The sequence below is a fragment of the Micrasema longulum genome, unplaced genomic scaffold (genome assembly GCF_059751315.1).
Source record: "Micrasema longulum isolate JH-2025_06_02 unplaced genomic scaffold, ASM5975131v1 h1tg001139l, whole genome shotgun sequence".
In the NCBI taxonomy this organism is placed as follows: domain Eukaryota; kingdom Metazoa; phylum Arthropoda; class Insecta; order Trichoptera; family Brachycentridae; genus Micrasema; species Micrasema longulum.
This window is the reverse complement of record NW_028278327.1, coordinates 171,689-195,993: the sequence shown is the minus strand read 5'-3', so window position 1 is coordinate 195,993 and position 24,305 is coordinate 171,689. Positions and strand designations below refer to the sequence as shown.

The window sequence follows — 24,305 nt, the reverse complement described above, 5'->3', positions numbered from 1 at the left end:
TGTGTTGTTTTTATTTTTATTTATTGAATGCATTTTTGTGTCCCAAATAGTTTTTTTTGTTTTACAGTCATCATTATTAAAGCTTCTATTATTAATTTAATTCACCACTTACCTGCATGCAAATTAATACTGTGATGATTTAGATTTGTTTTATATATATTTTTTTATACCTCGCCTTTGATTATCCGAAATAAATTAATGCAGTGATTGAAACATACAATTCTGTATATTTAACCGAATACAGTAGTCCGTTTATCCAATCTCCTGCTATCCGGATTGCCAAATATCAGGATCGTCAAGAAACAAAAAATAAGAAAGATGTTACTATAACAAATTAAACGAGCGCTTTCTGTCTGTTTTAGTACGTTTTTATGTGATGACGTCTAGCACTCATTAATCCAGATAGTTGAAGTTTTACTGTATTGCTTTTTATGGACATAAAATACATATTTAAAGGCAATACAAAATATCAAAAATAATTTTTCACAATTTGGGAATGAGCTCTATACGAGTATTATTACATGGATCATCACGTCAATTTCACAATCCCTAGACGGGCGCCCAAAGCGTAAAACTGATCATTTTGTTTTTGGTCCATTGCAAATTAATAATCGCCGACACGCTGCTATTGGAGTACCGGTCCAGTGCCAAATGCATAATAATTTTTGTTAAAACATATGTTTTTAAGAATGGGATTACCTTTGGTGATGATTGTTACATAGCGTGTAAAGTTTTTCTTTAAACCAGATTTTTTTAATGCTTTATTGAGTTGGTTTATAACACCTTAAGGGGAAACGCGGTGGGTGAGAATTGGTATTTACACATTGTTTTCCTGTCAAACTCGCGCAAATGCCTCCAGGTCAGACTGAACTGATTATGCTTATCTAAAATCGAAAAAACCGACGTTTCGTTGTCCTGTTTTCCGCACCGCAAGAATAAACCGATTTTATTGTTTTTTTAAGAATGAGTATCAAAATGAAATTGATCGAAGTCATTAAAAATAGTTAACATATTTGTATACCGTACGTCTGAAGACGCAGATACAACTAGGCGCTTTTAAGGGTTTCTGGATGATCTTAGTTCCCATAATAAACTATTTTAAAAAAAACTAAATAATAAGAACACGCCAGAGGTTAATATAGATATTGTAGATAGATGCTGTAGAGGCGTGTAAAAAAATTACTGTTCTAATGCCATATTCTACGGGGGAAATACGGGAATACGTAAAAAGAAAAGTCAGACTGCGTTCTCTCATAAGAATGAATGTAAACTTTTAATTTTTAATAATATTACGTAACATGGAAATATCGTTTTTTTTTTAGATTTTAAAGTAATAAAGGTCCATAAAATACTGCCCAGTAAAAAAAACAATTTTTGCTAATTATTAGTATCATAAAAAATGCTTTTAAATTTGTAATTTTGAATTCCCGCAAAAACGGTGATTCCATTGGCCACGCTCCTAATACGTCACGAGTCATGTTTATTTGTTCCTGCCAACGAAATTTGTGTAGAATAATTTCACGAATCTTTACGTCACAAAAACCGAGGCCAAACACGTCGTGATTTTATACGAACGTATTTTTATTTTAATTTTTTTTTACATTTAAGATTTTGAAAAAACAGTTAATTATTTTAAATCCATTTCATACATCGGTTTTTCATTTTATCGGTATTCGTGGTATGTGATATTTTCCTATTATGAATATTTTCCAAGAACACATTTTTTCAAATTGATTTGAAACATTTAAGGCTTCCTTCATTTTTATTTCTTCAGATAACAATAATTCATTCTACTTTTTATTCGATAAGTTTAGGTACGTTGTTTTTCTCCTTATAATATAATTATTTTATACAAATGTCAGAAGACAAAGCCTAAATTGTTAGACCTCCAAATTCCTATTTGAATATCTATTCTGCCAAAAATATTAATGCGTGAATTAAAAAAAAATTAAGTGCTGACATCTATGGTCTATCTTAAAAACTTTAACTGATAACATAAGAATTGCGATAAATTATTGTAAAAACACCTGTAAATTACGCATATAGGTGGCGCTACTGAGGAACTCCAGCCTTACGGGAAATTGGGTACAAAAAGGTTTTCTTTTTTTTTCTTCGGTAAAAATTGGAGCATTAAATTACGAGGCAAAGTTTTTTGAAAATGTACGAAAACAATATTAAAAAATATTTCAGTAAAAATGAACTACTTCGAATGACGTCACAAGTTAATATGGAGTCTACGAATGGAAGATTTCCGGTTTACTTACCGTCAACGGACCAACCGGCAGAACTGACCTAGAAGAAACGGAATAGAACTTGAGACGTCACACGAGGAGTAATTGCAGAAAAACAAGACTAAAAATCATAGCGCTGATTATACGAAAAAATAAAATTTTATTATTAAAAAATATATACGAGTGCATGAAAATAGCATTTTTATATTAATAAACTTATCTGTGTTCATATAATATTTTCTTCACTAACTTTGTATATTTTGTGGAAATCTGTTATTGGTTCTGAGATTATACACTCTGTTTGTTTACTATAATATGTATGTAGAACTGTTGGTTTTCGAAATAAAATACAATATAAAAATAAAATAAAATTCTATTAACGAATAAAAAAAATAATAAAAAAAACCTCTGAGCTTCTTCATTGTTTCATAGATGTATCAACAATGATTTAAGTTTGACCAAATTTGTGTAGACAAGAACTGGATTGAACCCCCTAGAGAGCTGTCAATATTAACATAATACAATCGAGATTGAGAACGTTTGAGCGAAAGAGAAGGTAATAAATAAGTCTAGGCATCTACAGTTCTTTTGACCTGTCATTGACTGGTTTAAGTTGCCACTTTGCAACAATCACCATTATGCCAATGTTTAAACATCCACATTTCCTCAACTCTTCCATCTGTTGACGTTTGTGAAGTAAAAGACCTGAAACCTATATCATGCGGGTGAGGTTCATCCGGCTGAACCAATTCATCTACTAGGCAACGCAACGCTTGAAATCGATTTCTCAATTTTCATACTTCTTCTTTTACCAGTTAGTTAATTCAACAATGTTTTGAGTATCTCCAAATGTTTGCAGACATACTCAAAAAATTGTTGAGGTTTTCATCTATCATTTAGAATAATAAAAATCCTTACATTTTGTTAATAATATTTATAAAAATAATATCGCGTTCAATCAAGGAACGCTCTAAGTAGTTTGATTATTTTGATTTTATTTTCATTTTTGATTCATCTGATTAAATTATTTCACTCTATTATTTGATACTAGGCAACGCCTGAAAACATTTTCAATTTTTATACTTCTTCTTGGACCAGGTAGATTCATGAACAATATATTAATTTTCAAATTTTTGTCGACAGAAACTGGATTCTACCCCCTAGGGAGTCGTACTTCACCAACATCAACAGATGGAATAATTAAAGGAATATAGGTGATGAGATATAGGCAGAATGGTGAATGTTTCACAGTGTGTAAAGTGGCTACTTAAACCAGCTTATAACTTAATGCTTAGACATCTATATTCCCTTTTCTCCATCTCTTTTGTACTATGTTAATTTACACCTTTTATCTTAGAATCAAAATAATACGAAGGCTATTTTAAATAAAATGGTTTACATACAACATTCAGCAGTTGGTATAATAATGTTACATTTGATAATTATTAACAATTTTCTTTCCTGGACTATATTCGTTACCACGAAAAAGTTATATCGTTTTTATGTAAGTATTTAACACAACTTTTTGGGATTGTTATTCTCAATATTAAAATGGTGTGTATTATAATATGTGTAGGGTTTATAGTCCATAATCGATGACACACGTGTTAAAACGTTTCACCTGAAATAGTGTGATGGCCGAAGAAAGCAATGTCTCTACTCTAACAGTATTGCACAAAAATCTGGAGCAGCGTTCTGCAGTACATTCGCATCGTCTTTACAGTGAAAAAATGAACTACAAAGGAACGTGGTCTATAAAGAGACCACAGGATAGCCCAACAAGTTCACTTCAGCTAGTTAGACCAGCTCGACGAATCACTCAATTCCAGCATGTAGTTCAAGTGCAGTCTCTTATTCGCCATGTAATAAATACGCATTCAAACATCATCATCGTGTCTTCTGTCAATCTCTAACTGGGGTAGAAGCTTCAACCCTCTCAACTACCAAAATCCTACAAATGTAATTATTTATTTTAATTTACCTACTATATTTTTTCACTGTATAAATAATGGCACGGGCACAATGTCTCTTACTTTAACAATAGCTTTTAATAGGCTGTGACGTAAAATTAATTAAATTTAATATTTATTTTCGCATTTGCGAAAACTTGAAAATTGCGCATCGCTTAAGGGAACACGTGCCAAGGAGAAAATAAAAATAGAATTCGTGCAATTTTAATATTTTATTTCTGTAATAAATTTATGAAAAAATTATTTTATATCGTAAAATTTTCGTTTAAGTCATAAACCCGAATGCCACGACACGTTTAACTGTGTTTTCATGACATCAATTTATTACCAATAATCTTTTGAGTATGTCCAAATGTTTGTACACAGGCTGGATTTCTTTCCTAGATTTTAATTTTAATTTTTAATTGTTTTATTTTGTTTATTCAGAAGAACAACAGCAATACAAACAAATATACACAACATTATAAAAAATCATAAAACACAACCAAATCAGTTTTCCGCATAAATACAATTATAAAAATCTAGTTCAGTTAGATATTAATACATGTAGAAGTGCATGTGTGGGAGTTTTTGTGTGTGAGGATGCGTGGGTAAGTGAGTGGAGTGTGGTTTAGGTAGTTATGTGAATATGTGTGTGAGTGTATATGGGTGTGAGGGTGGGTTTATAGACACGGTGAATGTGTGTTTGATATGAGTGAATAGAAACATCTTAAATTTATAATGTAAAAATGTTTTTTTTATAAAGAAACATATTTTTTTTCAAATAATAGTTTTGTAATTCTTATTTTAAAAGTGGGTTAACTGCAGTTATGCTGTTGTATAAGGATATTCAATACATTATAATTATGCGCCAAGCGCATTAGAGGAAAGTTCTGTGCATAGTTGGTGCAAACTGTAGGTACATGGAAAAGAGATAGATTTGTGTGACGGGTGCGGTAGCCAGGTACATTAAGGGCCAACTCAGAAACTAGAACAATACTATCAAGAAGCCCATTAAGAATGTCATGTAAAATCCCCATATCTAATACCAAACGACGATCCTATATATAAATTTATTCAATTTACAGGGCTTTACATTTACATTTACATGGCTTTTGACCAGTCATATGCTGGTTTAAGTGGCCACTTTACACACGTGTTACATTTACAATTCTGTGTATGTTAAAACATCCACATTTCCTCAACTCTTCCATCTGTTGAGTTTTTTGAAGAGCTGAAACCGTTATAATGTGGTCGAGATTATTACGGTTAAACCAATTCACTTTCTAGGCAACGCCTGAAAACAATTTTACTATTTTTATACTTCTTATTACTAGTTAGTTTAATCGTTGTTTTTAGTATGTTAAAATATTTGCAGATATACTGGATTTCCTTCGTAGGGAATTATTTAGTAGAGTTGTAACAGTAAGGCATGATAATCGTCTAACGCTTCAGTCGAATATCGCAAAATATATTTGTGTAAAATAAAACATAAATATTTTTGAGCATTTTATTACAATAAAAATGGTTCTTTTAAACAATTATGTTCTTACATTTAATGTTCGTATAAAAAACCTTACATTTAGTTTATAATATATGTAAAAATAATATCGCGTTCAATCAAGGAACGCTTAAAGTGGTTGGATTATTTTAATTTTATTTTCCAATCATTATTTTATTTCTTATAAATAAGATAATGATTCGATGGCTAAAGCTAGCAGACGAGAATTATTAAATCATACATGTTACAAATGAATTAAAGAAAGTAAAATAGAGATTATCTAGAAATCAGTTGAATAAATTATAACATAAATATAGTACATAATGTAAAATAATTAATGGTACGCCACTTTATAAATAAAATAAAAAAAATTAACTTGAATATAGAACACCAATGTCGGGCGCACAGTTACTGCGCATTATGTTAATAATTATAACGGACTGACGGTAAGGTGTATCATCATTCCCTTTCCGCACATAATGATGCATAGGGCACTGCATCGGTAAACTAATCGCAGTGTATCTTGATCATTTTTTGTTGTAACAGAAAAATGATCAAGATAATATAAATCTTAATAATATAGCATGTACATTAATCATAATTGAGGGAAAAATCAATGGTTAAGGGCAAGGCTATGCATTTAATAGGTAATGGGGAATTTAGGTATTTATATTTGAATTTCTGAAAAAATATAACAAAGTAATGTAGTTAAAAAAAATATTGTTCGTAAGATTATTTTTATTTTCTACTTAAGTACCTTGAATTATTTAACTATATAAGGTTATTCAATACATCTAATCTTCACATTCGTTTGAAAATGCCCTAACAAGGCGAAACAATTGTCACGAAATTTTTGTTTTTATATTTTTCATATTTGTAAAAATAAAATAAAATGTTCTGTGGACTCAAATCAGTGTTTGGTTTCTAATATTTTATGTTTAAATATGGAGTTCTATTTGTAGAACTTTATTTTGATAAACACCAAACCAATAAATACAATTCATAATTTATGTTTGCTAAATTAATTTCATTTTCAAGCGACGTTTAGACATATTGTTGACAATCAAATTAATTTGAAGATTACACATATTACAGATCCATTTTATTATGATTTTCTAGAACATTGTTAAATTCAAATTTAAGATTTATTTCTGGAACTCTAAAATTGATGAGTGATAGAAGCTTTGAATAGAATTAACAAGATGAGATATCATATTTTTAATACTTAACATATTGGCGTTCGTTGATTTGATACGCAGATATGACATTGCAAAGTGAAACCCCTATGTAGAAAGGGCCTTTTTTTACATTTGCCTTTTTGGGACCCTTAAAATTAATCTGCTGAAAATCATTAAAAACTAACTATATTAAATGTCTTATCAATGAAATATATTACGAGTGTAAACATCACACAGCGATTATTCAAGATTTTACCATGAACTCTGTGAGGCCAGCCTCGACAAAAACAAAACCTCCACATTATAAAATAGTAAGAAATTTTTAAACTGTATATTTGTGGATTACTTTATTTGTATTAATATAAATAATAAACAAATAAAAAAAACATTTGAAGGAATTCTAGCTGGTAAAACACGACAAATAGAGATCTCAGTTCCTTCATCTAAATGTGGATGTTTAAATATGAATGGTGAACGAGTAAAAGTGTTCGCTTAAATAAGCCATTAACAGGTCAGAAGTTCTGTAAATAACTACTTCATAATTATTTTCCAAAAAAGGTTCTGCATCTCGGTTAAATTAATCGTAATAAACTCTGTAGAGAGTTAAATAGAGTATTTTTTGCCTATTATAACTTCGATAGATTCAAAATGTTCTTACAATAGGTACTTACAGTTCTGTATGCGAGAGGTAAACTACGGTAACTTAAAATATGATGAAATTGAGTTATTACTATACCAAAACCAAATTTATCGTCCTCTATTACGAGGTAAATAGCAGTAAATTCATTAAACAACTGTTTACTCCCACTATATTAAATAAAAATGTTTTTTTCAACAGAAAAAAAAATCAGTATTTATTCAAAATACATTAATACTTATGTTTACTAAACGTCATAAAATAGATTTTGTCATTTCCTGAAAACAAAATACTTTGGTATTTTAGTTAAAATTTTGCAAGACAATGAACTCGTAAAAATAAAATCCTTTACATAGTTTATATTACATACATATACAGGCATCCTTTTAACATTGTATCATTTAAAAAAACATTAAACCGTATGTAATTAATAAATAACAGGATTTTTTTATTAGAGTGTTTTTTTTGTATCCCACAGAAAAAATCAATTGGGTTTACTGCTGTTTTTCGCATACAATATTTGATTTCTTGCCACAAAGCTATTTAGTGGTAAACATACATATGTATCTCTATTTTGAGCATTGAAAAAAAATAAAAACTAAAAAAGAAAAAATAACGTATCTCAATGCATTCTTTTTTCTTTTTTAGTTGTTTAATGTTCTTAAACAAAAAATTATTATTTAAAGCCGCTTATAAAAAAGAATCAGATGTGTAAACTATAAAAATCACTAATTTGTCTCTCCTGTAAAGTTGTGTTTTCGGACTTACTTTACCACTCGCATTCAGAGTTATTTTGAACTATTTTTTGGGTAATGAAGATATAGATTCTTGTTTTTATAGAACTCATGTAGGTTATATATATATTTATATATTTGATGGAGTCATAACTTCTTCTATTTAAAATACTGTTATTTTACATTTTTTTTTATTTAATCACCAGGATCCATTAACCCACTAATTGCATAATAGTAATACGATTTAATAACTTTAATTATGACAGTAAAAATATAACTTCGGGATATACAATACATACATAATTTTAATACCTTCGTAATACCTTTTTAAAAGTATTTTTAATACCTGGAGGAGTACATTTGAAAAACGCTGAATCGGGTTTAAATGGTTAATCTTAACATAAGCTTATAATTAATAAACAAAAACTAAAAAAAAAAAAAAAATTGAGGCAAGTAAGATCTTCATTGTGCATAAGGCATGATATTCTTTGCAGAAAACAAAATATTAAAAATTATCTTAACTTATCTTGGAAAAATAAGCCTATTCCCGCATAAAATAAAACCTAATTATATTAAAATTTAAAAAACAGCACATTAAGAGCTGTATGAACTTATTCTATAAAAATACTGTCATAATGAAAAAATGGTGCGTGTGTGATAATAATTGGAATTTCATTTAGCTTAATAATAGAACAGTATTTAAATGTGCACTTACTAATTAAATCAGTTTGAATTGGGTTTCGTCAGTGCAGAAAAATAAGCAAAATACGACAAAATGGCCGTATTTTGTGTAAGGCCTATCTTAAGGTTTGCCAAGAAAATTGTTTGTAATCTTTGGCTATCACAGATTGAACAATATTGCTTGATATAAAAGAGAGCTAACTTAATTAGAATCATACAATATTTCATGATTTGATAAGAGGATGTGAAAATTAAAGGCAAGTTGAGTACGAGAAGAATGGTGGACAGATTGTTTGAAGCTGCCACCTTATTCAAAATATTACAAAACTTGATGTAAGGAACCTTAAGAGCAAACTCCTCAAATGTACAAGTCAACCCCTCTTACGTATAATATAAGACATGATATGAGACATTAAAGAGGATGTGAAGATTAAAGATGCACAGAGTACGAGTAGAATGATGGCATTAATGATTGAATCTGCGACCTTATTACAAAACTTGATGCAAGTAACATAATGAGCAAACTCCTCAAATGTAGAAATATACAAGATGAGCAAGCGTTTAAAACGATTCATTTGTCACCAAAATTATGTTTCGCAAAGGCTGAACCTCAGAGTAATAACCGGATATAGTCGCCCAAACAGAAATAAACCATTCTATGAACATTGAACACGAAGTTAGCTACATATTACAGTGAATACAATGGGCCGTAGATACTTGGGTTGAGAATTGCGAGCGCTAAGCGAAACCGCCCATTACACGTTTGTTGTTAAACTAAAAATTAAACCAAAAATTTGTAACGCTTATGTTCTACGCAATAGAGCTTAAGGGCTTCTCTAGAGAATTATTACTCTGACGGCTGAACCATATTGAAGTATTTGGCTAGTGACAGAAAGTAAGAGCTTGTCCAGAAGGGGCGAACTCACCGCGAAACGTTTCCCGCGAATTCATTCGCGCGTTAGCGAAACACTAGGCGCCAATACACCGCGTCCACAAGCATCGAATTAAAAATACGCGCGTAAATCGCGTGCACTTCGCCAGACTCTCGACTCGCGCTCGATTCGCGATTACGTATTACGCACAAGACAATCGCGGCGAATTTGCCCTTTCTGGACAGCTCTAAGGTAAGAGCAAAATAAAATATAATACTAAAGAAAAAATCTAATCGAAGACTTAAAATTACAGACGTAGGTTTAAGTTTAATAATAGACGCCGATATTTGTCAAATATTTATGATTTTCATCGATCAGAGTCGTCCTGAAAATGTTTTAGCTCTGTTGAGCTAAAACATTAGTTGTTTACTAAAAACCTTGTTTGTTTTATAGTAATTAATATAAACCATACCGACCAAATTCACCAGAGTTCACTACGTATTATTTTTTATGCAAAAATACATTTTTTAAATGTATTTTTTGAATGAGTGATAAGTTGAGACCTGCAAAGGTTTAGTTAAAACAACCAGTAGACTACTGGTGCTGTTTTATAGCACATAAGGCGTTAGTATCTGTGGCTCCTATTTACGAAGCTGGGTTCTAACTAGTTGGATACCCTCCATATTCACCTGATCTAGCTCTCTGATTCCCCCAGTGACTACCGACGATATTCAAAACATAAGGAACATTTGGATAGAAATATTTTTTTGGACGATAATGAGGTCGTGTGCTGTGTATATAAGTAGTTGACAGGGGTCGGATAAATGTTCTACCAGGAAGTAAAGAGATGTTAGAGCATCGCTCGAAGAAGTGCATACAAGTCGAGGGGGACTACGCAGACAAATTGTAAAAATTAACCTTTTCTCATCCATTACGGAAGAGATCAAAAGTAGGCCGGTACCATTTATCAAAGACCGGCTTTTTTCAAATACTTTTGTCATAGAAAAATTGTAGGAATAAATGCGTTTTATTCGATAAGATTTTATAAATATATTAACTTTTATACCCCGCTGGGTCGAAGAAATATATGGTGGTAGGTCAGATACCCACTTATAAAACTCAGATTTTGGGTATTTTTGTAGGTTTTTCAATAACATTTAACCATCGAATTTTGTTTTGAATCAATAAAAAGACAAGCTGTAATGTTTTGTATTTGATTTTGTTAGGGAAAATGACGTATATAAGTGAAATTTTTCATAATTGATAATTTTCAATACTACTGGGTCTAATTGGACCCATCTGCGCTGGGTATAAGTTAATGTCGATAAGTATATTATACAAGATAACATTACGCTCTTGAAAAAAAAAATGTTTTTGATCACGAGTCATGTGGTGAATTCATTATTTTTTACCCCCCAACATCCAGTAGTTTAATTCTTACCTACGTTTTATGAATTCCATTCATAGTCGGAGTTTTCTTAAGAAGACTGTATTTTTTCTTATAAGAGACGTACTTAACAGCCAATGTGAGAGAAATAATTATTAGGAAGACAATCGTTAGTATAAAAAGAATCATATTTGTTGGGAATTCGTCTTCTGCCAAAATGGGTTCCTGCATTTCTGGTCTGTATAGCGGATCCAATACTCTAGTTTCGGTAATCTTCTTCAGCACCAGAGCTGACATCCTGGGGCGCCTGGTTTTTTGAGGACTGTTAAAGTCCACTTGGTATAGTCCAAATGATTCCCTGTAATGATCATACCTTTATAAATACAAAATTTTATGTAAATTTTGAAATACCGGCAGATCGAAATACCAACAAGAATTTATACGTAAAAATATTGTTAAATATAATAATCATGACCATATTCATAAGAAAACAAGTTTAAAACACAACCTGTCATGTGTTTTGTAGGTTTCTTTATGTGTGTGCATATTATAAGAAAGTGTTTTAGAAATAAATCATACCATCTTTGTGTTTCAAAAAGTATGAAAAATTTAGTTAGGTAAAGTATTAGGTGTTATATTAACATAAGTTGTGTCCGTTTTGGTTCTAATTTAAAAATGAGCACTAAAAGTAAAACAAAATGGTATGAATTATATGCCATTCGAAAGAAATTTTATTTTTCTACAACACGTTGTATTTGTTTTTACGTATTACTTTATTTGATTACAGGCCTTCAAAAAAGACGGCCAAGTAGACGAAAGTGAGCATTTTCGACACTTTATTTGGTTCGCGTACAATTGAAGGAATAAAGGGGAAAACAAGTAAAGTTATTATTGATTAATTTGTTATATTGATATTGTTTTTATATCACCTTTTCGAAAATGCCTCCCCAAAATATTGCATTTGTATAGCGTACGTCCGAAGACAGCAGATAAATCTGAGTGCTTTCAAGGGTTTTTGGGTGGTTCTAGTTGCCATTGTGGCGGGCAACACCAACAACCGTAAAGTTAGCGGGTCCGAATCCTACTTTGATCCGCAACGCGTAGTTTGCTGCAACTTCGGTCTGCACGATTTTACATTTTTCATCTTTGTGGGTGTAAGCTGTAATCTGTTGTTGCCTAGCTCCAACATTTTTAGGATAGAGATGGATATGTGAGTGAAGATACCCACCCAAAGTTTTGTGGTTCTTTAAGATGACAATTGCACCGTTAGCTACGTGACGCGGTAAGAATGCATTGTGAAGAGAATTACCAATGATACGAGACTGAAAACCGGAGGAATAAAAGCCATCTTTGTTACCACTTCTGTTTCGAACAGTCAAATGAATCCAAAAGAAAAATATGTAAAGACATATAGGCCAAATTATAAGTGTTATTGTTCTGGATATCAAATGCTTCAGTGTTTCAGTAACGGGTTTTGAAAGATCACCTAATATGTCCAATAAGTCAACAATCGTTTTGAATCCAGAAAATAATACAATAAAGAGACTAACAAACTTTACAGATATCGTACAACCCAACATCAAGCCCAGAAATGATTGCCATAAGAAAAAATTTGAAGAAAATGGAGATTCTCTTCTTTGGGTACAGGTTGTTACCTTTGCTGTCCCCAACCATAAAACCACTCATGGAGAATAACAGAATAGGAACCAAAAGAAACATAACACCGCAAATCGAAAGAATTCAGTACATTTTATCTCGACTGTTCGCGTTGCCTGGCCGCGAGATCTTCATTCGTGTTTGCTATTGTAAATTCCTTCTCTACGAAATATAGGATGTAACCAATGTGTAACTTTGTGTTAGCCACTGTTAAATATGTAATCCAGGAATATCTTTCTCATTATATTGTACAATCGAATGAGACACTGCAGAATCGTGCAAACTAAAGTTACAGCGAACTAAGAGTCGAACCAAAGCAAGAGCCCGCCAATTTTACGGCTGTTGGTGCTGCTCGCCATACCGTAATAAAAAAATTATCAAATAAAAAGTATTAACTATTGAGACACGCCAAAAGTAAATATCTATAGTGTGTAAAAAAGTGATATATGTAGTGACATAATCCAGGGAGAAAATATAAAAATACGTTTGTATGATGAAAGGCAAGACGGTGCGGCATTTTCCCTTGAGGATTTTAAATTTAATTATATTCGGATAGGCGAAGTATTTAGCAACTTACAAATATCCGGCACTCCATTCAAAGTTGTCCATCAGACTCCACACTGTGAAGCAGGTCACGTTGATTCCGTCCTCCAACGCATCCAAAGTAGCCTCCAGGTGGTCGTTGATAAATTGTACCCTGGCTTCGTCGACAATACCTCCTTTGCTGGAGTAACCAGTCTCAGTGATGAATATCTCCGTGTTACCATATTTCTTCTTTATCCAGTTCAACATATCACGAAGGCCGTGGGGTCGAATCTAAAATTAAAAAAACATCAACAACATTTTGAGATTGTCCTAATTTTTGCAGACAAGGACTGGATTCAACTCCCTGGGGAGCTGTTAATATTAACATATTACAAAAGAGAGAAGGGAATTTTAGAGAAGGTAATATAGAAGTTAAGGCATCTACAGGGCTTATGACCTGTCATTGGCTGGTTTAAGTGGCCACTTTACACACTGTGCAATATTCACCAATCTGCCCAATTTGAACATCTATATAAGTTCAATTCTTTCATCTGTTGATGTTTGTGAAGTTAAAGAGCTGAAACCTTTATTTATGTGTGTGAGATTCATATAATTCAATTATGCCAATTATGCCTAGTAGCAACGTCTGAAAATCTTATTTTTTATCAACAATGTTGATAAATCCACCTGGTCCATAAAGAATTATAGAAATAGAAAAAAAAAGATTTGCAGTTTTACATTTATTTATTTATTTATTAATATTTAACTCTTACAAACTATAAACGATAATAACAATAATGTTACCTCACTGGGGTTACCTTTGCCGAGGACACTTAACAATAAGTATACTTTTTTTAAATGTTTTTTTTTTACATTTGAGAATAAACAAAGAAAACTAACTGAATAAACATAGATAATTAACAAAATATTTAGACTGTTTTAAAAACTAGGTATATGTGTACATCTATATTATTTATATTACAAAACGCACAATGAAAATAACAAAAACCTAACATAAGCTATACATTTGTGGAGCAGTTGATTCAATATTGGTTTGGGCGAATCAAACAATCCATTTTGCTTCTACCTAGCTCCACTATCCATTTTTTTAAAGCCTTTTTAAACATTTTCTCGTTACTAATTGTTTTAATAGATATTGGAAGTAGGTTAAAGATTTTAATTTAATAATAATAAAAACCCTTTCTCCAAAAGTGGTATTAGTATTTCTATGAATGAAAAGTTAATGATAATGAATATTTTTCACCTTTAGCCATGAAGACACCCCAGCTTCCCACTCTTTTGGTTGGTAAAACATATGCCCCAGGTCATTTTCGTGCGATGGAACAAATCTGTCGGAGTTCTCCTTATCATTGCGGTACACGATGGACGTGTAATAGTTGACACCTATGAAGTCCGCCGTTTCCCTGAGGCGCTGCACCTCCTCGGGAGTGAAGACAGGTAACCTGGAGTTCCTGAACCCTTCCTGTTTGCTGTTCTTGTCTATCGCCTCTCTCATAACTTTTGGGTAGTCACCTTCTTTTGTATGAATTGGATTGAGGAACCATCCAGCCTGAAAACGGATTTGCAATTAAGAGGAAACACGGTCAGACTTTTCTTCATACAAACGTATTCCAGAATTTTCGCCTGTTTTCGCCTAATTTTGAATTATGACACTAGAACAGTGGTTTTTTTACACACCATAGATATTTACCATTAGAGGGTCTCTTATTGTTTTGCTTTTTTAATTAATTATTTCTTATGTGAGCTGAGACCATTTAAAAGTCCAAAAAAGCACCCAGGTTTATCTGTCGTCTTCGGACGTACGATATACAAATGTGATAAATAATTTTGAAAAACGGAAAATGAATCAAAACAGAAAAATACATTTTTACTCTTTTTTAAAAAAAGCAACTGATTTGGTTCAGTTTTAGGAGGCTGAAAACGGGACAGCGAAACTTCGAATTTAGATAGCCATAATGAGTTCGACGTGCAGTTGCCTTTATTTCAAGAGGGCTGTGTCGGAGCCAAGCCAGCCATAGACATAAATGTAAAATACCTCTGTGTGTTTGAGGGTTGTTAATGCGATATAAATTTTTTAAAGTGACAAACGAAAAACAACAATGTTTTGAGTATTTCCAAATGTTTAAAGACAGGCTGGATTCCACTCCCTAGGGAGTTGTCAGCCTCGTGGTGTAATGATCAGCGCGTACGCCTACCATGCACGAGGTCTCGGGTTTGATTCCCGATATGGTTGAAATGAAATATTTATTAAAAGGGTGTTTTCACACCAGAATATTTCATAGTCCCTGGACTGGTACTTATCATGTAATAAAAATGATCTAGATACGCTGCGATTGGTGTACCAATAAAGTACCCTATGTACCATTATGTGCAGAAAGGGAATGACGACGTTGACGAAGGAGTTGTTATTAAGGTCGTTTTTTTCACGAGAGAGAAAAACATTTTCCAGAAGCGAATGTAGAAGGCTAGACGTTTATATTATTGCCAATTGATTTAAGTAGACAATTTAAAAGCGATCATATACTCAGAATTTTGACTTTGTTTAAACATCCGTACTTCTTCAACTATTCCACCTGTTGACTGCCCTAATGAACTAATGAACTAACATAACCTATCCCCGTCAAAATTTGTAAAATAAGATTGAGGGTGACAAGACAAATTTACTGTATGTAAGTGGGTTGCTCTGACGGCGATAGAAGCATTGAAAGCAGCAAATGTAAATTCTAAAATTAAAAAACGCGAATCTTTTATATACAAAGAATTTTTATTTAAATAAATCATTTACCGTTTTAATGACTTATCTAATTGTTTAGCTGTAATCAGCTAAAAAAAATGTTTTTGCAATGTTCGGATCTAAAAAGTGGCCACAAGACATTTAAAACGGATCCGGGTAAGTGAGTGGGTCTTTCAATATTGACAGCAAGGGCTGGAAAAAAAGACTAGGCATAAGGATGCCGAGTTTTCCCTCTCTGTTGCAATAAGTTTAGATATTAATAACTTCCCACTGAGTGAAATCCAGTCAGTCTACAAAAATTAGAACAATTCAAAACATTTTTGATTAAACTGGTACAAGAAGCATAAAAAATGAAAGTTGTTTTCAGGCGTTTCCTAGTAGGTTTACCAATTTAGCCAGATAAATCTTACCCACATCTATAAAGCTTTTAGCTTTTTTACTCCACAAAAGTCAACATTGAAAGCATCCATCACAAACCTGAATATGTTGTAATCAATAAATGTCTTTCTTCGGGTTTACTTATTCATAAAAGGCGGTTTTTTTTCATTACGAATGGATTATATTTCTTCCTCTACCAACCAAATTGAGTAAGGAAAATTGCAAATAAATATTTACACTTAAAGCTTTTAATGTCCCTTTTACTGTCGCTTTAAGACCCTTGCCCGTCTACACGATAAGGACAAAGGGAAGTATAAATAAAATAATAGATTAATTAATCATCCAGACCCCTTTATGTCGACATTTACTCTCAGGAGCACGAGAACGCCCCCAGGTGACCATAAAGGCCAGTCACCGTCGCAGAAGCCAACAGATGGAAGATTTGAGAAAACGTGGATGTTTAAACATGGGCAGAATGGTGAATTTTACAAAGTGGTAATTTAACCAGCCAATGACAGGTCATAAACCTTTAAATGCCTAGACTTCCATATTACCTTCTCAAAAATGTTTTATTTATTTATTAGCGGCAGTAGCTTATTTGTACAAATTGAATATTATAGTTAAAAAATAATCAAATTAAAGATACAAATTAAGTTCATAAATATTACAGTATAATATTATAATAAGGATATTATTTATTAATTTATTTGATAAATAGTAGTCTGGATTACTTAACGGGCTTTTTAACCCTTTACGTAATGCAGACTATAAATATTTTTATTTATTTTTTTATTTTTGCACCACAACAGGCCAGGAGGCCCAATTACAGCGGTGAATTACATCACAGAACACCCAGGCTTGAGAAAAATCACATTTAATTTTTGTGTTCTCACCGGGAATCGAACCCGGAACCTTCCGTCTGTGAGTCAAGCGTCTTGACCACTACACCACGGAGGCCGCCGCGAAATATAAGTTAGAAGTTAATGAAAAGAAAGCAGATAGCTGCTAAACTGCTTATGTGTAAAGAATAATATATTCATTTTATCCGCAGAAGCCGCATTCAGCAAGCGAATTGCCCTATTAGTGGTCGAATTCTTACTTGCATTAGTGTTCGTGCTTCTGGGTATGTAGAACAGTGCATGAGATCTCGCTCTAGTATAATTATTGGGAACATACAAACTGATCTCATTCAGTATATTTTGATAACAAACACTTCAAGAAATCAGCTTATAGAAATGTATCCTAAGAAAAAATTGACGACGAGATTCGAGGGTATTGTAATCCAGCATTCTTGCAAGATATAGTGTTTAAGATATAAGTATCGCAAAAAATTATTTTATCGATAATGAAGTTTAATTTATTAATTGGGCTGTGGTCCCGTGGCTTGTGTCTCGGACTCACGGATCAAAAGTCCGTGGTTCGAATCCCACTCTACCCCAACTTGATTCCCATTTTCTAATAATGAGTTATTTACAACTCGTTGAAAATGGCCCTCAAAATTAAATATTTGCGTAAATTATAAGAACGCAAATATTTCTTTTTAAACAAAAATATATAAATATTTTTAAAAGGATTAATTTTTGTTTCTGGTTATTGTTGTAATGGCAGAAGTGCCAATTTCCTTTGAACAGCTAAATGATTATGTATGTTGAACCAATGTAGATAGTTTATTTATTTATTTATTCACACTCTTTATCAAAATACAATTCCATGTTCACTTTGCCCAGCTAACAAGGGTACATACCCCGTTCCAAGCTAGGCAATTACATTTTAATATATTATAATAGTTAACAAATTAATATAGAGCACAGACAAACAAAATATAAACTTATTCGGATACACATTTTGATTCATATACATACAGACATACACATATATATAAATATACACATATATACACATATACATACACACATACGTACATACACCCATGCGCATACACATACATACATTCATAAAAACATAGACAATTTATTTATGTGAAACTTCATGGTTGTCATCTATAAATATATATATTTTTTAATTATTCCTTATTTTTTATATTTTATTTTTGACATCCAGTAAGGTTCTCTAATCCGTGTGGCATGTATCAACTTTTCTGACTCCCTACGACCAATGTCATGAAAGAGCGAAAGGTTATGGACCTTTTTGCCTACGTGATAGTGTTGTCTCGATGCCAGAACAGTGTTGAGTTAGTGCAATTGTTTGTAAATAATGTTTCAGGGGATAATAAATATAAATTATAACAACAATTATAATTTATGTTTATATAAATAAGGGTGTACATATAAAATAAAGTATTATGCATTTAGCCAAAAATATTGCGATTATTATATCTTTGTACTTAGGAAGTGACATATTCCAGATATCGATATGGTCTGCAAATCCACTGCCGAGGTTTTGCATTCGATACGTGTATAGGAGTAGCAAATCCAGACACTGTCTGGCTGATAACACCTATATAAATATATAATATATAAATAAATAAAAAAGTTGACGGTTTCTCATGTTTCTGATTGGAGCCTTAGAATTTATTATTTGCACCAACAAGGGGCATTCTAAAATATTGTTTAAGACATTTTATAAATTGATCAGATCAAACAGTTTTATTCTATCACTCAGATTTTTTCAGTTTTTTCTCTTTGTTGCAATAAATACAGTAATGAAAAACGCATTAATTGCAAAATAATCAAAGCGTTATGGCAAGAAGGAAGTTTTGAAACAGTGATGTTAAAGACATATTTAAATATTACTGGATAAAATTTTATGTAAGAACATTAATAAAGACTGATTTTACTTCAATTTTCTTAAATTGTTAAATTATTTTACCGTAAATTCCATTGCCCTGTCAAATATTGCAATATCTTCTTCGCTATCTGATTCCGGTTCTGCCCATAGAATCAAAGAAGCCATTCCAACCTTCCCTGAAATTAAAAATAACATTTACAACACCGACATCATGCGTGGTCTGTTCATAGATCGTATGGAACAAATGCTTCCCTAATAAATTGATTTCTAAACAATCAGCACCTATTTTTTATACAATAAAATTAATCATCTCAAAGATTACAATTTTTTTTTAGTAACTACAAAAAATATTTTTGGATAAGTTTTTTTTAATCGTAGCAATTTGAGATGGGTTCAATGTTATTAATAAATAACTTCTAAAAATTAACGACAAGCCCGCACCCAACCTTTCGCCAGCCCAGTTACAGTTATGCGCAAACTGAAGAAAAATTCACAGCACTCTATCTAATTTTGGAAAAAGGAACTGCATAAGTCTGTTGATTTCTGTGGGGCAGTACTGAATTCACAAGTCCAACAAGCAGTTCTAACAAACCAATCTATGTTTATTTTTCAAATATTGTGACTGTTTTGTAACAAATTTACCACTTAAATCGGTTGATACGACGGTATTATAAATAGTGATATATATCTCTTTCATCCCAAAATTTTGGCATAAAATGACTTTTTAGTTTATTTCAAAGCTCGTAACTCGAATAATGTGTTGGTAGAAGGTAAAAAAAAATGAAAAAGGCTAAAATGCCGCAAAGTTTTAAATAAATACAATAATATCCAATTATTCAATATTTAAAAAAAAAAACTTTTCTGTTCGAATATTACACGTTTTTTTAGCAAACGCCGTGTTTATTGCAAATACAAACTTAATTTATTTTCAATATTGTTTTTTGGATAATGGCTAATGGATTTAAAATGACCTCCGAACATTACATGTAATAATAATAATTACATGTAATACATTAAATGAATAAATGATGTTATTTTGACGATAATGTATTGCTAAATCATCCTTTACACCCATATTTCATATAGACCACACTAAGAATTGAACCCGAGACCTCAAGCATGGCAAACGTGACACTACTTTTATTTTTTGGGGTTTTATCTGTAAAAAGGAATCGGTTACAGAAAAATAAATAACTGAAAAATAAACAAGATGTAATTACGTTACCTATGTTTGCCGTTTATTAACAAAATGTTTACTACTCTTTATAAAGTATCTCTAATTGGTAGCTACTAGAATCATTGTAGAAGTGACTGAGTGTGATCAACATTATTATTTATTGACGATAACTATCGTATGTTTTTTATTACCTACACCTGAACATACAATGACTTTGGCGTTCGTGTAGGTGAATTGAAACTATCTGAAGAGTTAACTTTGTCACGAAAAAACCAACCAAACAATTAGACCGAAAAATAATTCACCAGTTTGAAATATTGTAGATTATGAGCTAATTATTATAAATTTCCTATCTGTCAATTGTTTGATTGTTTATTTTATTTATTTTTAAAATTTTATTTTTAAAACATATTTAAACAAAAATCCTGCTGAATTGTAAGCATACAACTCGTTAGCAGGTTCTTATATGTTGATTTACTCATAATTTTATTTGAAAAACATTACCTAATATACCTATTTCTATTACATTAAATAAAGATTAAAAACTATTGATTGATTTGGTGTTTAGAACTCCATATTTAAACTTATAATTAGAAATCAAACACTGATTTGAGTCTACTGAACAACAGTAGACTCAAATCAGTGTTTGATTTCTAATTATGAGATTAAAAACTATCATTACAATTCATACAAAAAAAATCACTAGCCATAATTTGAGCATACGCCTCACTCCTGTATTTAACTCACTATTTTATAATTTAATTAATGAAGAATGTAAGATAATTAATATTACGCTTTAGATCCAATCCAATGAATATACAATATAACAGTTAAAATCAACTATTTAGAACAAAAATTAATCCCGAAACCTCAAAAAGTTTTTTTTAAATTTTTATTTTATCTTATTTTACGTCAGCTCGAAGGCGTTTTACAAAATTAAAACTTTATAAATAACAGTGTATCTAATCAAATAAACAATAAATTTAGAAAAAAAAAATTGTTACCAAAAAAAAATATTCGTTAATCATCTATTCTAATTCTTATTCTTAGAGATAGGGGTCAGTACTATTCAAGCTCCTGACGTCGCTGCGACCTGTGAAGATCTGTTGTGACGGGTCCCCGTGAATAGTTCTCGCCCTCCAAGCCCAGGTCTATAAAGATCCTGACTGCTGTGTGGAAGGTGAGAGTTTACATTTTGCTAAATCTCCTCCTCCAAGTCCATGTCTAAAAAGAACCTGGCTACTGTCTGGAAGGCGAGAGTTTACGGTTAATTATTTAAATGAAATAAATATTTTGAAAATAAAAAAAAAGATACAGAAGAGAAAAATAAATCTAAGTAAGAAATATAAACACTATGCCCCATGCCTGCCTAATGTGAAAAAAAGAGGAAGAAAAAGAAAATTGAAAAAAAAAACATTCTGTTCTGGTTCACACAGTTCTGGTTTTTTTTCACACAAAGAACAGTATTGTTATTTTGCTTGGATTCGGGAAAATGCAGTATCAGCTTACTATCAAAGCAATCAAAATAGCACTAGAAAAATCATGTAATCTAAGTTTTTATTAATTATGTCTTATTTACATACCTCATTCTGGAGTTTTACAAGAATAAAAAGTAGTTTACCTTTTTGTGCTGGTTTGTATGTGCTATTGTACAAGTGGTAAACATTAGAATGCCCCCTTAGCACGTTATGAGCGCACTGGTACTCCGCTATTCCATGGAAGTTGATGTCGGGAGCCAACCTTGTCAGACCCGTCCTGGTGCCATATCCCAGAAGACAGAAGTTGTACGCCTCGTTAAAGGTGAGCCAGACCTTCACGCGATCCCCGAAATGCTTGAAAGCCAAGTTGGCAAAGTCTTCGAAGTAATCCACAATCAAAGGATTTGTCCAGCCTCCAATATCCATCAAGGTTTGAGGAGTATCCCAGTGGAAAAGAGTTACCATTGGAGTTATGTTGTACTTGATCAGTTCATCTATTAGGTTGTTGTAATACCTTAAAAAACAATTAAATATGAAATTTTGAACTAAATATAACATGTAAATGAGACACCTAGATTTGTAAAGTCCTTTAAACTAAAAGCGCTGAGGACAAGTAACCGCAAATCTATTCCCAAAACACGAATGGAAGCTACGCTTCTAATACGTAGTACTGTGCATTCGAATATTTAATAACATCACAAATTTTTGTCAACTACCGCATGTTCATAATTTTATCTGCCCGCATCTGCTCGTCCTATAATCATCTGCCCGCATCTGAACACCTTTACATCTTTTGACCGCCACGCCGCCACATTCACATTTATATTTCCCAAATAACTGTAGTGAAAGCCCTGTGTTCACCACAAAGGGAAAACTACCCAGAAGCCAGGACTTAAAGATAGAATCCGAATTCCTGTTCCTGATTCCTTTTCCTGTCTTCCTAAAGGTGGGATTTTTGTCTGCTGTAGTTGGTTTGGTCACATACTGTTGTTCTTTTCCACACCTGCACATCATCGCGCAAACGCATCTTTTATTTACCCGCAAAAATTAACACAGATCAACGATTCAGTCAAATAATATTCACACAAAATTATAGCCGCCACCCCAGGCACTAAGTGCCGTTTATTCCAATGAAATAAAATAAAATATTCGTGAAGTTTTTTTTTATATATAATTTACTTGGTATTTAAGTGTAAAAATCTAATTTTTAAAACTGTTTAAATAAATTCATTAGTCTTACGCACCTGACTCCATCCTGGCTCACGTTTTTACCGTAGCCGCTCGGTAACAAGCGACTCCAAGATATAGAGAATCTATAATAGTCTACGCCCATTTCTACTAACATCTGAACATCCCTCTTGTAAAGGTGGTAAGAGTCGCAAGCTACATCCCCGTTGCTTTTGTCTTTGATCTTGTCGCTGTGGAAATGAGTGTAGTGGTCCCACATGTGCTCCGACTTGTCTGAAAACATCATTTATATCTTTTATTACAGTATCCCTTCATTAGAAACTATGGCTTGCATGCACCAATGCCCCAATTGTGACGCATTTTAAACTCGAATCAAGATCTGGACTTTTTTGGTGTAAGTTAGTGTTGTAAGTTGGTATGAATAAACCAGAATCTTAAAAGAGAGCTATCAAATCGATGGCTACTCTCAGGTAAAAATAATTTAAAAGAAAATCGACTGCAGAACGCAGAACACTCCAAATAATTCTTGAGAGAAATATTTGTTTATGAGGCGTTAAAAAAAATATATCACACTATCCCAGTATCGGTTCATGAATCGTAAGTCTGATCACCTTTCCTTTTTGTAATACATGATCGAAACCCACTGCATGTTTACCAATGCAATAATCTAATGCTGTATATTTTTATTTTTTTTAGAAAAAAGACATATTTGCGTTCTTATGATTTACCCAAATATTTAATTTTAAGGGCCATTCTCAATGAGTTGTAAATAAGTCACTATTAGAAAATGGAATCAAGTTGGGGTAGAGTGGGATTCGAATGACTGACCTTTGGTCCGTGAGTCCGAGACACTAGCCACGGGACCACAACCCGATTTAATATTTATAGAGCATAGTAAAAACTCTTTTGTTTAGACGAAATAATATTTTTGAGTTTTCAGTTTATCAGAAATTTTTAGTGATAACCTCCGTGCATTTGGTAAGGTGACATTTTTTTAAAAGGAAATGTCTTTGCATCAATTTGTTGTCATAAATTTTTAATTAATAATAAAAGTTTAGCGATAAATAAATGAAAACGGAAACGTATTTGAGAATTGTGATAAAATTATTTTATAAATTTGTTAGAACTGAATCGACTGAATAACGCAAACTGCGAGGTCCCTACGCGCGGTGATTCACGTCATTTTGTAAACGCTGCAACTTCACACCAATTAGTTAGCAAGTTTATAGA

General features: G+C 32.1%; 1 protein-coding gene across 1 annotated transcript in view; it reads right to left on the bottom strand.

Moving 5' to 3' along the window:
* Nucleotides 1-10,545: 10,545 nt before the first annotated feature.
* Nucleotides 10,546-24,305, bottom strand: part of LOC148276832 (myrosinase 1-like) — a 37,592-nt gene continuing 23,832 nt past the window's right edge. Inside the window, exons 3-8 of the mRNA XM_088233696.1 lie at nt 23,132-23,348; nt 22,031-22,401; nt 19,314-19,408; nt 14,616-14,921; nt 13,404-13,642; nt 10,546-11,528 (exon numbers count right to left, since the gene is read on the bottom strand). Coding sequence (XP_088089822.1) covers nt 11,225-11,528; nt 13,404-13,642; nt 14,616-14,921; nt 19,314-19,408; nt 22,031-22,401; nt 23,132-23,348 — 1,532 coding nt within the window. The 3' untranslated portion in view covers nt 10,546-11,224. The remainder of the gene's footprint in view (nt 11,529-13,403; nt 13,643-14,615; nt 14,922-19,313; nt 19,409-22,030; nt 22,402-23,131; nt 23,349-24,305) is intronic.